The sequence below is a fragment of the Oncorhynchus nerka genome, linkage group LG4 (assembly GCF_034236695.1).
Source record: "Oncorhynchus nerka isolate Pitt River linkage group LG4, Oner_Uvic_2.0, whole genome shotgun sequence".
In the NCBI taxonomy this organism is placed as follows: domain Eukaryota; kingdom Metazoa; phylum Chordata; class Actinopteri; order Salmoniformes; family Salmonidae; genus Oncorhynchus; species Oncorhynchus nerka.
The window spans coordinates 28,494,462-28,510,759 of record NC_088399.1 but is presented as its reverse complement, the minus strand read 5'-3'; the positions used below and the strand labels follow the sequence as shown (position 1 = coordinate 28,510,759).

Sequence of the window (16,298 nt, the reverse complement as noted above, 5' to 3'; positions counted from 1 at the left end):
ATTTGACGTGACACCTGTGTACTACAATACTACCACGAGGGATCTCCCAAAATTGTCCCTCTGCGTTTCCTATAGTCAGCTGATATTGCCAGGTGAAAGTTCAACCGAACTGTTAAGACAAAATGGAAGTAAATCAGGCAAAACAAGAGCATCTACTTGCTTTAAAAGGTATTTTACTGAGTTAAATAAATGGCTTAAGCAATATACTCACTAGGGTTGCGTTAAACATTTAGCTAATGTGGATATCTGAAAAGAGGTTGTTTACATCTGACACTGACAGCTGATAATGGCTACTGGCTTACAAGCTAGCTGCTACGCTAACGTCAAATAAGCTTGCTAACTGAACGATGATGAACGAGCTAGCTCGCTGACTACCTAGTATCGAGTGGTGTTGACCATGTCTTTTTTCTGTTCATTTTCAATAGCTAACATTCTTAGCTAACTAGCTAACAATATTCTGTCAAATCATTTGCCATGTCATTCATTAAACATTTGGGTACTATATCCATAACTCTCTACTATACCCTTCTACTATAACCTATGTATTCTTTATTTAGTTAATGGTGGACTGTTGTCCTAACTGTATAGCTACATATTTAGCCAGCTTCTGCCATCTTGCTAACGTTAGCTAGGTAGCTCAAATGACCGAATTGTTGCTGATCTGATGATGAGTGTTTCTTACCTGTCCACTACTTGACTATTCACTCAAAAAGTTAGTTTCTTTTAGACCTCAACGTAGCTACAGTGTGCTGAATACACAAGTCTCAGACATCTTGATAGACCCATTCAAATAGCTAGCTACCTGGTATGTGTTACGGTATTATGACTGGTTACTTTAAATATTATCACAGATGGAAAGGGGAGTTATCTTTTGGTGTTGTAATAAGCAGCAGCATACTAGAGGACTGGATGTAGCTAGAATTTTTCCTAAATTATTAATCAGAGAATACCTGACAAAGAAAGACTGCTGTGGCAAGGAGGAAATCTAACATTTATTTGGATAGTAACCTTCAGATGGTTTATAGATCCTCAACTAATCTATCAAATAACTGAAACTAACCACTGATTTGAATCATCTAATCGGGAAAACACTAACCCTAGACCCCTTATTTGAACCTAAACCTAATCTTAGTTATAGCCTAACATGCAGTCTATTTACATGCAACATCTTGCATGCAAGTGAGTTACAGTTGTTAGTTTGTTGATAGTTTGACCATCCGAAGGCCATCTAGGCCTATAGGGGACTATCCAAATAAAGTATGGTCTGGAAACAACGCTAAAGGAGGCTGTTCTTATTTGGCAGGCATTAGGATATCTAGGCTGTTTGAGAGAGGTCTAGATTACCCATGGAATTTCCATCTAAAATTGCAAGCAAGTAAACTAGCCTAAGCCTAACTGACCAATCTTTGCTTCCTTGGCTTTCACAGTGATGCGGTTAACAAAACCCACTCTCTTCACTAACATGCCAGTAACATGTGAAGATAGAGACCTCCCAGGTAAGCCTTGATTTATTTTACCCCCAACATGTAGTAGAGTTGTAGAATCTTTATTAGGCCTATCCAATTTGCTTTGCTGCAGTGATTCTAAATACATTACATAGGCTATGCCTATAGATATAAATATACAGTGCCTTGCGAAAGTATTCGGCCCCCTTGAACTTTGCGACCTTTTGCCACATTTCAGGCTTCAAACATAAATATATAAAACTGTATTTTTTTTGTGAAGAATCAACAACAAGTGGGACACAATCATGAAGTGGAACGACATTTATTGGATATTTCAAACTTTTTTAACAAATCAAAAACTGAAAAATTGGGCGTGCAAAATTATTCATCCCCCTTAAGTTAATACTTTGTAGCGCCACCTTTTGCTGCGATTACAGCTGTAAGTCGCTTGGGGTATGTCTCTATCAGTTTTGCACATCGAGAGACTGAAATTTTTTCCCATTCCTCCTTGCAAAACAGCTCGAGCTCAGTGAGGTTGGATGGAGAGCATTTGTGAACAGCAGTTTTCAGTTCTTTCCACAGATTCTCGATTGGATTCAGGTCTGGACTTTGACTTGGCCATTCTAACACCTGGATATGTTTATTTTTGAACCATTCCATTGTAGATTTTGCTTTATGTTTTGGATCATTGTCTTGTTGGAAGACAAATCTCCGTCCCAGTCTCAGGTCTTTTGCAGACTCCATCAGGTTCTTCCAGAATGGTCCTGTATTTGGCTCCATCCATCTTCCCATCCATCTTCCCATAAATTTTAACCATCTTCCCTGTCCCTGCTGAAGAAAAGCAGGCCCAAACCATGATGCTGCCACCACCATGTTTGACAGTGGGGATGGTGTGTTCAGGGTGATGAGCTGTGTTGCTTTTACGCCAAACATAACGTTTTGCATTGTTGCCAAAAAGTTCCATTTTGGTTTCATCTGACCAGAGCACCTTCTTCCGCATGTTTGGTGTGTCTCCCAGGTGGCTTGTGGCAAACTTTAAACGACACTTTTTATGGATATCTTTAAGAAATGGCTTTCTTCTTGCCACTCTTCCATAAAGGCCAGATTTGTGCAATATACGACTGATTGTTGTCCTATGGACAGAGTCTCCCACCTCAGCTGTAGATCTCTGCAGTTCATCCAGAGTGATCATGGGCCTCTTGGCTGCATCTCTGATCAGTTTTCTCCTTGTATGAGCTGAAAGTTTAGAGGGACGGCCAGGTCTTGGTAGATTTGCAGTGGTCTGATACTCCTTCCATTTCAATATTATCGCTTGCACAGTGCTCCTTGGGATGTTTAAAGCTTGGGAAATCTTTTTGTATCCAAATCCGGCTTTAAACTTCTTCACAACAGTATCTCGGACCTGCCTGGTGTGTTCCTTGTTCTTCATGATGCTCTCTGCGCTTTTAACGGACCTCTGAGACTATCACAGTGCAGGTGCATTTATACGGAGACTTGATTACACACAGGTGGATTGTATTTATCACCATTAGTCATTTAGGTCAACATTAGATCATTCAGAGATCCTCACTGAACTTCTGGAGAGAGTTTGCTGCACTGAAAGTAAAGGGGCTGAATAATTTTGCACGCCCAATTTTTCAGTTTTTGATTTGTTAAAAAAGTTTGAAATATCCAATAAATGTCGTTCCACTTCATGATTGTGTCCCACTTGTTGTTGATTCTTCACAAAAAATACAGTTTTATATCTTTATGTTTGAAGCCTGAAATGTGGCAAAAGGTCGCAAAGTTCAAGGGAGCCGAATACTTTCGCAAGGCACTGTAGAACATAGAACTAATAGGCTAGTTCCTATGATTCTGTGTGGCTCCTGTGTTGCTTAGTTGGTAGAGCATGGCATTTGCAATGCCAAGGATCGTGGGTTCGATTCCCTCTGGGGCCACCCATATATTTTTTTAATACATTCATGACTGGAAGTCGCTTTGAATAAAAGTGTCTGCTAAATGGCATATATTATATTTCAAGTCCACAGTAGGCTTACGGTAAAAGTATTGATAGAACTGACTACTTCCATGTAGTGCTGTAAATCCCTGGTCCATAACAACACATTCACATGTCATATTTATCTTTGAAATCAGTATTCCTCAGAGAGAAAAACAGATGCACGATTCTACATTTCACTACCCATGGGAACAGTATTTATTACAATACTGCATGCAATCCTATATTAATTGGACCGATATGTATGAGAATATGTAAATCAGCTAAGCTTTCCTTTACTGGGGTTAAGCCTCCAATTAACATTCTAGGCATGACGACAGTGAAATGAATTGAGCCAATACAATAATTAACCAGGGGAAATTATGTGACGTCGGCGATCAGTAATAAAGCCAGGCAGCCACACCTGTCTGCCTACTCCACTGAATCACTAAGGGATCCCAGGAATGGCTATGTCTAACCAGCTCCCAAATTTAGTCGTGCAGTCCTAAAGAGAATTTACAGTGTTTATTTTTCCTTCTGCCGGAGACCTACCTACTGCAATGTGAGCGCTGTGCTGGTAACCCAACTCCACTGAACCCATAAATCACAGTGACACTTCTGGGTGGGGATGCTATTTATACAGGGGGAGAATAAAGGCATATCTGGCCATAAATCGAAATGAACGACTAGAACACGATATAGGAGCAATAAAAATCATTTGTGAACGTTTTTATGCCACCCAGCTCTCATATCTCCTACGCTGCTCCTCTAAAGGCTGCCTTTCACTCAAATATTTAGAACGTTGTGTCGTAGCAGAATCAGAATTCTCTTGGTAACATTTCTAAATATATATTTTATTGCATGCTTATGTGAGATATTTGTTGTTGACATTGATCATCAATATTAAAGCTACAAAATTTACAGGGCCCATATGAGGAGACTGACTGACTATTAGACCTGGTAGTTACAGTTTCCATAGAGCCATAAAATAAATAATATCTGGAAAAAATGTATAGATATAGTCAAACATTTCTGGCATTGTGTTAAGTTCTTTATGTGCCTCAACAACACTTCGCTAGATGGAGTGCCTTCAGAAAGTATTCTCCAAAATGTGTGTTACAGCCTTAATTGAACATTTATTAAATTGAGATTTTGTGTCACTGATCTACACACAGTACCCCATAATGTCAAAGTGGAATTATGTTTTTAGAAATGTTTACGAATTCATTAAAGATTAAAATAATAAATGTCTTGAGGCAATACGTATTCGACCCTTTTGTTATGGGAAGCCTAAATAAGTCACAATAAGTTGCATTGACACGGGGCCTCCCGGGTGGCGCAGTGGTTAAGGGCGCTGTGCCACCAGAGACTCTGTGTTCGCGCCCAGGCTCTGTCGTAACCGGCCGCGACCGGGAGGTCCGTGGGGCGACGCACAATTGGCCTAGCGTCGTCCGGGTTAGGGAGGGTTTGCCCGGTAGGGATATCCTTGTCTCATCGCGCACCAGACTTGAAAATGGATGTTTAGCAATGATCAACAACCAACTTGATACGGTGCATTCAGAGTATTCAGGCCCCTTGATTTTTTCCCACATTTTGTTACGTTACAGCCTTATTCTACAATGGATTTAAAATTTAAAAAACATTCTCATCAATCTACACACAATACCCCACAATGACAATGCAAAAACAGGTTTATAGACATTTCTGTAAATGTATTAAAAATTAAAAACAGAAATACCTTATTTAACATAAGTATTCAGACCCTTTGTTATGAGACTCGAAATTGAGCTCAGGTGCATCTGGTTTCCATTGATCATCCTTAAGATGTTTCTACAACTTAAATTCAATTGATTGGGCATGATTTGGAAAGGTACACACCTGTCTATATAAGGTTCCAGAGTGGACAGTGCATGTCAGAGCAAAAACCAAGCCATGAGGTCGAAGGAATTGTCCGTAGAGCTCAGAGACAGGATTGTGTCGAGGCATAGATCTGGGGAAGGGTACCAAAAAATGTCTGCAGCATTGAAGGTCCCCAAGGACACAGTGGCCTCCGTCATTCTTCAATGGAAGAAGTTTGGAACCACCAAGACTCTTCCTAGACCTGGCCGCCCGGCCAAACTGAGCAATTGGGGGAAGGGCCTTGGTCAGGGAGGTGACCAAGAACCTGATGGTCACTCTGTCAGAGCTCCAGAGTTCCTCTGTGGAGATGGGAGAACCTCCCAGAAGGACAACTATCTCTGCAGCACTCCACCAATCAGGCCTTTATGGTAGAGTGGCCAGACGAAAGCCACTCCTCAATAGAAGGCACATGACAGCCCGCTTGAAGGTTGTAAAAGGAACATGAAGTACTCTCAGACCATGAGAAACAAGAATCTCTGGTGTGATGAAACCAAGATTGAACTATTTGGCCTGAATGCAAAGCGTCACGTCTGGAGGAAACCTGGCACCATCCCTATGTTGATGCATGGTGTTGGCAGCATCATGGGTTGTTTTTCTGCGGCAGTGACTAGTCAGGATCAAGGGAAATATGAACGGAGCAAAGTACAGAGAGATCCTTGATGAAAACCTGCTCCAGAGCGCTCAGACTTGGAAAAGTTTCACCTTCCAACAGGACAACGACCCTAAGCACACAGCCAAGACAACACAGGAGTGGCTTCGGGACAATTCTCTGAATATCCTTGAGTGACCCAGCCAGAGCCTGAAAATAGCTGTGGAGCAACACTCCCCATCCAACCTGACAGAGCTTGAGAGGATCTGCAGAGAAGAATGGGAGAAACTCCCCAAATACAGGTGTGTCGAGCTTGTAATGTCATACCCAAGAAGACTCGATCGCTGCCAAAGGTGCTTAAACAAAGTCTTGAGTAAAGTGTCTGAATACTTATTTAAATTTAATATTCAGTTTTTTCCCCAAAACAATCTAAAAAACTGTTTTTGCATTGTCATTGAGGTATTCTGTGTAGATTGATGGGGGGGGGGGGGGCAATTAATCAATTTTAGAATAAGGCTGTAGCATAACAACATTTGGAAAAGGTGAAGGGGTCTGAATACTATCCAAATGCGCCGTATATTGTACAATCCAGGTGTGCAAAGCTCTTAGGGACTTACCCAGAAAGACTCACAGCTGTAATCACTGCCAAAGTTGATTTTACCGTGTTGACTCAGGGGGTTGAATGCTTATCTAGTCAAGATATATTAGTTGTTGTTTTTTTCACACTGACAACGTATTTATGTATATTGCTGAGCAAAAATTACAATTATGTACATTTTAATCCCACTTTGTACCACAACAAAATGTGGAACAAGTCAATTGGTGTGAATACTTTCTGAAGGCATTGTATGAGAGTAATTTGTATGTGTGTGTGCATACCTGCGTGCACGTGTGTGTACATGTGCGTGCATTCTACAGGGGATTTGTTTGGTCGGCTAATGAAAGAGGACCCATCCACTATTAAAGGAGCAGAGGCGTTAATGCTGGGAGAGATGCTCACACTACCTCAGAACTTTGGGTAAATAACACTACAGCAACAACCGTTTCAACTCTTTGACATATAGAGCAGGATGAAACATGTAGAGGCACACACAACTAGCATTTAACAATCAGACTGGCAGTTTATATCTTTCATTCCCCCTGGCCGATCATTTCTGTCAGTATCTCTTGATCTGTTTCAGTATAGAATCATCACATTTCTTGCAAGACAACCTTTCACAGGAATACTTAGTCTTGATTTTGACCACTGAAAAGCATTGTCTCGTTTCAGTTCTTCAGTGGGCATGTGAGTCCATTATCTTTGTGTGTGACACTTGCGTAACAATTGTCCTCTGCACAGAAATATTTTCCTTGGCGAGACCTTCTCAAGTTACATTAGTGTGCACAATGACAGCATCCAGGAGGTCAAGGACATACTAGTAAAGGTGCAGTACAGATATACATTAATCCAATGGAAACATGTTTAACCAATCTCTTTCTCATTGATGAATCCACTTGTCCTATTCACACAATTTGAAGTGAAATCCCCATTTTTGTCATGTCTTACAGGCAGACCTTCAGACCAGCTCTCAGAGGCTAAACCTATCAGCGTCCAACAACACAGTCACTGAGCTGAAGCCTGAGTCCTGCATCGATGATGTCATTCACCATGAAGTCAAAGAGATTGGAACTCACATGTATGCTTTCCTTTCTGACGTGGGCTAAATCGGAAATAACATACTTTTGACCATTGCTCTATGTAATACTGGGAAAGGGGTGTCACTCGAGACAACAATGGGGAAGATTTACAGCAACACATCTGCAAAGATGGTTAGGAGTTCATTTGAATGCTAATATTCAAGGAATTTTGGTTTCTCTATTCTAGCTTGGTTTGTGCAGTCAGTTATACCACACAGGCGGGAGAGAAGCTATACTTCAGGAAGTTCTTTAAATTTCAGGTGAGTTTCAAAGCATCCTTTATATAACCTCCCCATGCTCCCTCACAGAGTTATATTAGAAACCAGACCTCAACCCTGAGCAATGTCACAGGTCCATGACAGAGAAAAGGCAATTAGCAGTAGCACACAAGCTTTGGCTTTTGACTACCAAACTATCTCACTACCTACTTACTGTCCTCAGTCTCAGAAAGGATCTGCTCTAAGTCACACAAAGAAACTAAATCCAACTTTTCTTGCAGTAACAATACGTTTTGTATAAGCTATACTGACCGTTTTTAAATCAAATTTCTTGGCTCATGGATTTGAGCTTTTTCAGAGATAAATGGTGTTATTTTCTAATGTTGTGAAGGGAGATTTATTGTCGCTGTTGAATGGAGGAATCTTTTGAGAAATTGGCGTCATTTAGCTTGCAATCTATTCTCAATCAGGTTCTGAAGCCACTCGACGTCAAAACCAAGTTCTACAATGCAGAGGTATGTTTTTTTCCCTCTTTCTCTCAGCTACACTTACCTCACTCTTTTATTACCTGTACCAAAACAATGACAAATACAGTCATCCTACCGACTTATTCAACTTTCCACCTTTGTCAACATGCTAGCTATCTTCACTCATACATAGTCAGATCTTTTTCCATACATTTCCACTATCAATTCAGCCTCTGGTTTTTAGAAGACATCACAAACATAGAGTTTGCTGTATATCATGTTTCATTCCATGGTCAGGCATTTTCCATTGGTGACACATAGTCAAATTAGCTTTTTATTCTCTCATTTGCATATTAGTAGCATTTAATTTGTTAGCGTATGAAACAAGATGTATTGTCACTTTCATTTGGCATGTAACCTTCATTTGTTTATGGTCTCTTGTGTTTTTATTTTCTCCATTAGAGTGACCTCAGTTCCGTGGTAATCGTTTTTCTGTTTTCATTGCTCTTAACTCTCGCTTTCTTAATCCTTTTTGTTGCAGCAACGTCTGTCTGTCTTTCTCTATACCAATGAGCGTGAGCAATGGCAAAATAAGGGAAAAGCATGCAGGGGAAAAAATATGAAGAATACAAACCCATATAGTAAGACTTTACTTCTCACAAAGGAAACAGATGTGTGATGCTGCTTTAGTAAAGGGTGATCAAATGCTTTCCCACTATTTTGCCGTTACTCTGTTTTTTTTCTCTTCGCTGCTTGAGCCCTCTCGCTAACTCATCTCTCACAGGACTTGTGCAATTGGGTAGTAGGTGGGTGTGATGCCAGATTCATGGGGAAATAGAATGGAAGCGCATTGATCAAACAATCCATCCTCATAGGGTGAAATCAACATCATGGGTCTAGGCTAGGGCGGGGTTCTAAATTGCACCCTATTGCCTATATATGTACTGCTTTTGACCAGGGCCCGTAAGGCTCAAAAGTAGTGAACTATATAATGAATAGGGTGCCATTTCAGACAGAGCCTAGGTCTGTATGATTGTATTGGGGTTTCCATTTCTACAGGTCTTTTGAATGATTTGATTCAAGTGTAGATTTGAATTATGGTTTTCAATCTAAATCCAGTACCAATCTCTGATGGGAAGGGATGTTCATTTTAATGATGATTTTAGTGTTAGTGATTATTAATCTGATTTTATGAATTTATATGTTCACTCTTTATCTAAAATAAACTCTTTCAAGAGTCTGAATAAATCAGATCAAGTAAAACATTTTTCAAATAAGGCTCTGGACAAAAGTTATTTGAGATGTGTCTGATCAGTTTTTTGTGTTGGGTTTGATGACAGGTCTGTTTCGGCATGGGAGATGTGGAGTGGTGCTCTGCTCTGTAACAATAACCCCAGTCTGTCCGCCGTCTGGCAGAATGTTTCTCTCCGTGGTCCCTACTTAATAGCCTTTGAATTTCAGGCATGAACTAATCTCTGAGCACTCCTCTGTTCAGTTGAGTACTAATCCACTCCTCAAAGGTAAACTGAGCAGACTTTGCTACTCCATTTTGGCCCTGCTAGTTGATTTTGATAGGACTGACGAAGGTATGAAAACCGTGTCTTACCGGGGTGCTAAAGATGTCTGAATATTTCGGACATGTTCATACATGCCAAAATCTAGTGTAAGTTATACAGGTACTTCATGGTGATTTCTAGAATCTAACTGTATAAATCACATGCTTTCAGATAAATCTGACACACACTAGGCCTAAATGAAATCTACAGTTTCCCCTTGAGGGGCCAATACGTTGTAAAGTACATTGAAAGGAATTGAAGTCAAAGTGCTGCCCAGTTGAGTCCCTTTGAGGAGGTGTTCCTCTAGTTAGCGCTAGCGGCTAATGTTAGCGCTGACCCCTTACCCCCACCCCCAGACAGACGAGGTGTTTCTCGAGGCCCAGATCCAGAACATCACCACGTCGCCCATGTTCATGGAGAAAGTGTCCCTGGAGCCCTCCATGATGTACAATGTCACCGAGCTCAACACCGTGGAGACTGGTGACGAAGGGTAAGGGACACACACACACATTTTAGTGTTATGTTTGGATTGTACAGTAAAAAGGCAGTAATATAATACATGTGAAGAGGAGAAAGCGAATTCGACAAGAGTTTATCTGTATAGATTATTCTAGCATGATATATTGTGTTTTTCTAGTGTACATTTTTTGTGTTATTTTACTGCTTTTTTTGTTGAGACATTTTGACTGTGAAAGCTGTATGACTATTCTGATTGAAGTCTATGCTGCGTATAAGATACAGCATTCACTCGGCCAGGTCTTCTCACTGTAGGTCAAGGCGCCCCTACTATGTCAAAGGTAATAGGTTTTCAGTGTCAGCTCAGACTTCTCCACCCTGACTGTGTTCCAGAACTTCTACATTTGGGAAGATGTCTTACCTGCAGCCCATGGACACGCGCCAGTACCTCTACTGCCTGAAGCCCAAATCGGAGTTTGCAGAGAAGGCGGGCGTCATCAAGGGCGTGACGGTCATCGGTAAACTGGACATCGTGTGGAAGACCAACTTAGGAGAGAAAGGAAGGCTGCAGACAAGCCAGCTACAGAGAATGGTACCAGAGCATTCTCAGTTACATGATATGGTTCTTAGTTAAAGTATATGGTTGTTGCATAACAGGACATTCTCAGTCTCAATGCTGTGGTTGTCTTTGTTGAGTGGTGTTGATGGTCTTGTCAGTCATACCTAGGCTGTGGACAATTACAATGACATAGCTCAAAATGAAGATTATATTCTCAATTGGATAATATAGTCATTCTACAGTTTCCAAATTTGTCAAAATTATGCAAAATGTGATGTCATGAAGCCTGTTGCCCAGAGTTTACCAACCAGACAACCACCCAAAAATACAAAACAGTGCAATCATGGTCCTAGACGATGCGCTTCTTGTGAGCCTAAAATAAAGAAAACCGGTCCAAAATGTATCTGCTATTGCCTGGATCAGACAGTGTAATAATTGCATTTGTGTTGACCCAGTATGAATTGGTTTTCCTCGTCTCCTTATTAAAAAATGTAAAACCTCCAGCATACCGGTAATCTGGATGCTTCCAACAATATAATAGATCTTATTTATCAATGTTTTGGTCTCAGTCGACCTTCAACAGGGTATTGCTTTTCCACTTGTCTCTGACAGGCTCCAGGTTATGGAGACGTCAGACTATCACTGGAGATGATCCCAGACACCGTCAACCTAGAGGAACCCTTTGACATCACCTGTAAAATCACCAACTGCAGGTATAATCATATGGCTGGATGGACCTACAGTACCTGTCAAAAGTTTGGACACACCTACTCATTCAAGGGTTTTTCTTTATTTTTACTATTTTCTACATTGAGAACAAAAGTGAAGACAAAACTATGAAATAACACATATGGAATCATGTAGTAACCAAAAATGTGTTAAACAAATCAAAAGATATGTTATGTTTGAGATTGTTCAAAGTAGCCACCCTTTGCCTTGATGACGGCTTTGCACACTCTTGCCTTTCTCTCAACCAACTGCATGAGGTAGTCACCTGGAATGCATTTCACTTAACAGGTGTGCCTTGTTAAAAGTTAATTGTGGAATTTCTTTCCTTCTTAATGTGTTGTAGCCAATCAGTTGTGTTTTGACAAGGTAGGGGTGGTATACAGAAGATAGCCCTATTTTGTAAAAGACCAAGTCCATATTATGGCAAGAACAGCTCAAATAAGCAAAGAGAAACAACAGTCCATCGTTACTTTAGGACATGAAGGTCAATCAATCTGGAAAATGTCAAGGACTTTAAAAGTTATTTCAAGTGCAGTTGCAAAAACCATCAAGCGCTATAATGAAACTGGCTCTCATGAGGACCTCCACAGGAAAGGAAGACCCAGACTTACCTCTGCTGCAGAGGATAAGTTCATTAGAGTTACCAGCCTCAGAAATTGCTGCCCAAATAAATGCTTCAGAGTTCAAGTAACAGGCACATCTCAACATCAACTGTTCAGAGGACACTGCGTGAATCAGGCCTTCATGGTCGAATTACTGCAAAGAAACCACTACTAAAGGACCAGTAAGAAGAAGAGACTTGCCTGGGCAAAGAAACACGAGCAATGGACATTAGAGCGGTGGAAATCTGTCCTTTGGACTGATGAGTCCAAATTTGAGCTTTTTGGTTCTAATTACCGTGTCTTTGTGAGACGCAGAGTAGGTGAACAGATGATCTCTGCATGTGTGGTTCCCACCGTGAAGCATGGAGGAGGAGGTGTGATGTGTGGGGGTGCTTTGCTGGTGACACTGTCAGTGATTTGTTTAGAATTCAAGGCACACTTAACCAGCACGGCTACCACAGCATTCTGCAGTGATACATTAAACATCTGGTGTGCGCTTAGTGGAACTGTCATTTGATTTTCAAAAGGACAATGACCCAACACACCTCCAGCCTGTGTAAGGGTTATTTGAACAAGAAGGAGAGTGATGGAGTGCTGCATCAGATGACCTGATCTCCACAATCACCCGACCTCAACCCAATTGAGATGGTTTGGGATGAGTTGGACCAACAAGTGCTCAACATATGTGGGAACTCCTTCTAGACTGTTGGAAAAACATTCCAGGTGAAGCTGGTTGAGAGAGTGCCAAGAGTGTGCAAAGCTGTCATCAAGGCAAAGGGTGGCTACTTTGAACAATCTAAAATCTATTTTGATTTGTTTCACACTTTTTTGGTTACTACATGATTCCACATATATGTTATTTCGTAGTTGTGATGTCTTCACTATTATTCTACAATGTAGAAAATAGTAACAATAAAGAAATAACCTTGAAAGAGTAGGTGTGTCCAAACTTTTGACTGGTAGTGTATGCATAATTCAATTAAATGTTTTATTTTACCAGGCACGTCAATTAATAACAAATTCTTATTTACATTGACAGTCTGGCAAGAGGCAAAAGGCCATGTGGGGAAGGGGTGGGGATTAAAAGAAAGTGTTAAGAGAAGATTGACAACATGGACAGAACAGACTTGGCAAAGTACATATACATCAGTAGACAGACAGTGGAAACAAAGCACAACAAGACAAGAGACAAAATCACGCTACACGAAGGGAGACCTATGGCAAGAAGACAATGTGGTACAAGCATTGATAAGAGCAGAGAACAGCACAACATGGTACAATTATTAATAAGGGCAGATAACAAAACATGGTACAAGCATTAATAAGGGCAGATAACAAAACATGGTACAAGCATTAATAAGGGCAGATAACAAAACATGGTACAAGCATTAATAAGGGCAGACAAAGGCATGAGGGACAAAGTAGGCAGAGACGAAGCACATCACGACAAGAAGGGATTTCACAAAACATGGCAGACCACAATACAAGCAGCATAGCACAAATAATAGCTGTGCAAACATACAGTTGTGGCCAAAAGTTTTGAGAATGACACAAATATTAATTTCCACAAAGTTTGCTGCTTCAGTGTCTTTAGATATTTTTGTCAGATGTTACTATGGAATACTGAAGTATAATTACAATCATTTCATAAGTGTCAAAGGCTTTTATTGACAATTACATGAAGTTGATGCAAAGAGTCAATATTTGCAGTGTTGACCCTTCTTTTTCAAGACCTCTGCAATCCGCCCTGGCATGCTGGCAATTAACTTCTGGGCCACATCCTGACTGATGGCAGCCCATTCTTGCATAATCAATGCTTGGAGTTTGTCAGAGTTTGTGGGTTTTTGTCTGTCCACCCGCTTCTTGAGGATTGACCACAAGTTCTCAATGGGATTAAGGTCTGGGGAGTTTCCTGGCCATGGACCCAAAATATCGATGTTCTGTTCCCCGAGGAACTTAGTTATCACTTTGCCTTATGGAAAAGTTTGTCACAACTGTTCCTGGATGGTTGTAGAATTTGCTCTCGGAGGATGTGTTGGTACCATTCTTTATTCATGGCTGTGTTCTTAGGCAAAATTGTGAGTGAGCCCACTCCCTTGGCTGAGAAGCAACCAACACACATGAATGGTCTCAGGATGCTTTACTGTTGGCATGACACTGGACTGATGGTAGCGCTCACCTTGTCTTCTCCTGACAAGCTTTTTTCCGGATGCCCCAAACAATCGGAATGGGGATTCATCAGAGAAAATGACTTTAACCCAGTCCTCAGCAGTCCAATCCCTGTACCTTTTGCAGAATATCAGTCTGTCCCTGATGTTTTTCCTGGAGAGAAGTAGCTTCTTTGCTGCCCTTCTTGACACCAGGTCATCCTCCAAAAGGTCATCAGGTCATCCTCCTTCGCCTCACTGTGCGTGCAGATGAACTCCACCTGCCTGCTGCCATTCCTGAGCAAGCTCTGTACTGGTGGTGCCCCGATCTCGCAGCTAAATCAACTTTAGGAGACGGTTCTGGCGCTTGCTGGACTTTCTTGGGCGCCCTGAAGCCTTTTTCACAACATTTGAACCGCTCTCCTTGAAGTTATTGATGATCCGATAAATGGTTGATTTAGGTGCAATCTTACTGGCAGCAATATCCTTGCCTGTAAAGCCCTTTTTGTGCAAAGCAATGATGACGGCACGTGTTTCCTTGCAGGTAACCATAGTTGACAGAGGAAGAACACTGATTCCAAGCACCACCCTCCTTTTGAAGCTCTAGTCTGTTATTCGAACTCAATCAGCATGACAGAGTGATCTCCAGCCTTGTCCTCTTCAACACTCACACCTGTGTTAACGAGAGAATCACTGACATGATGTCAGCTGGTCCTTTTGTGGCAGGGCTGAAATGCAGTGGAAATGTTTTTGGGGGATTCAGTTCATTTGCATGGCAAAGAGGGACTTTGCAATTAATTGCAATTCATCTGATCACTCTTCATAACATTCTGGAGTATATGCAAATTGCCATCATACAAACTGAGGCAGCAGACTTTGTGAATTAATATTTGTGTCATTCTCAAAACCTTTGGCCTCGACTGTACAGTAAACAGACACCACAATCAGCAGCCTACATTATTTGTTTGTGTAACAGCTACAGCTGTCAGTGAAAATGTCCATGACTGAGTCCTTCAAAGCTGAGACAGAGACATAACTTTCCACCTTAAATGTTTTGAATAAATTGTTCCAGTCGCTAGCTGCAGCTAACTGAAAAGAGGAGTGACCCAAGGATGTGTTTGCTTTGGGGACTGTGAATAGCAGATCATGGGCTGTAATTAGAAGATGAGGGTTGCAATGGGTTTCTCAGCACACCATCTTAAGTCGTGCAGTAGAGTTTAGTCGGCTAGGGGGAGTGAGGCCTAAAAGGGTTTTGTAGATGAGCATCAACCAGTGGATATTGTGTCTTGTGTAAAGAGATGGCCAGTTTACAGAGGAATACAAAGTACCGTGATGTGTTCTTTAAGGAGCATTGGTGGCAAATCTGACGGCCGAGTTGTGTGTGTTGTTGCAGTGAGAGGACCATGGACCTGGTGCTGGAGATGTGTAACACCCGCTCCATCCACTGGTGTGGTGTATCAGGGAGACAGCTGGGCAAAGTCAGCCCCAGTGCCTCGCTCTCTCTGCCCCTCAAACTCCTCTCCTCTGTCCAGGGCCTGCAAGTAGGTGCCCACTTAGAATACATTGTAACACTAAGCATAGCTAAGGCTTATTACAGTATGTTATGCTGTTACTGTTAACATTTGCAATCAACAATCGGTTGATGATTGTAGCTAATCACCATTTGCTTGTGTTTCAGAGTATATCTGGCCTGAGACTGACCGACACATTTCTGAAAAGGACTTATGAATACGATGACATTGCACAGGTGTGTGTGGTCTGTCCATACATGAGCCGTGAGAGCTAAGACTCTTCTAGAACTGAGCACTATACATCTCAATGGACCAACTACCAAATTTGCACCTATATCATCAATACACACCCCAAGCTGATCATGTTTTAACAGATGTTTTTAATGTTTTCTTTGCAAAAAAAATATGATTTTAAATTAATGTGCATGTAAATGTGAATAAAAAATGTTAACTTAATCCCTAGTTTGT

General features: G+C 41.2%; 1 protein-coding gene across 2 annotated transcripts; it reads left to right on the top strand.

Moving 5' to 3' along the window:
* The first annotated feature begins 59 nt into the window (after positions 1–59).
* On the top strand, positions 60–16,286 carry LOC115121574 (trafficking protein particle complex subunit 13). 2 transcript variants are annotated; one of them, XM_029650683.2, is made up of 13 exons: positions 60–168; positions 1,428–1,496; positions 6,827–6,926; positions 7,248–7,332; positions 7,457–7,584; positions 7,773–7,845; positions 8,274–8,318; positions 8,733–8,750; positions 10,183–10,316; positions 10,676–10,874; positions 11,454–11,554; positions 15,713–15,860; positions 15,998–16,286. In XM_029650683.2, the coding sequence occupies exons 1-13, from the start codon at positions 123–125 to the stop codon at positions 16,103–16,105; spliced, it is 1,254 nt and encodes a 417-aa protein (XP_029506543.1). In that variant the 5' UTR covers positions 60–122; the 3' UTR covers positions 16,106–16,286. The 2 variants fall into 2 exon arrangements, with proteins under 2 accessions (XP_029506543.1, XP_029506552.1); XM_029650692.2 differs by lacking the exon at positions 8,733–8,750.
* The last annotated feature ends 12 nt before the right edge of the window (positions 16,287–16,298 follow it).

Bases quoted from the DNA above. Each gene is read 5' to 3' on its own strand.
- LOC115121574 (XM_029650683.2), top strand. From the start codon at position 123: ATGGAAGTAAATCAGGCAAAACAAGAGCATCTACTTGCTTTAAAAG. The intron at 169-1,427 runs GTATTTTACTGA...TGGCTTTCACAG, and splicing joins GCATCTACTTGCTTTAAAAG to TGATGCGGTTAACAAAACCC. The intron at 7,846-8,273 runs GTGAGTTTCAAA...ATTCTCAATCAG, and splicing joins GGAAGTTCTTTAAATTTCAG to GTTCTGAAGCCACTCGACGT.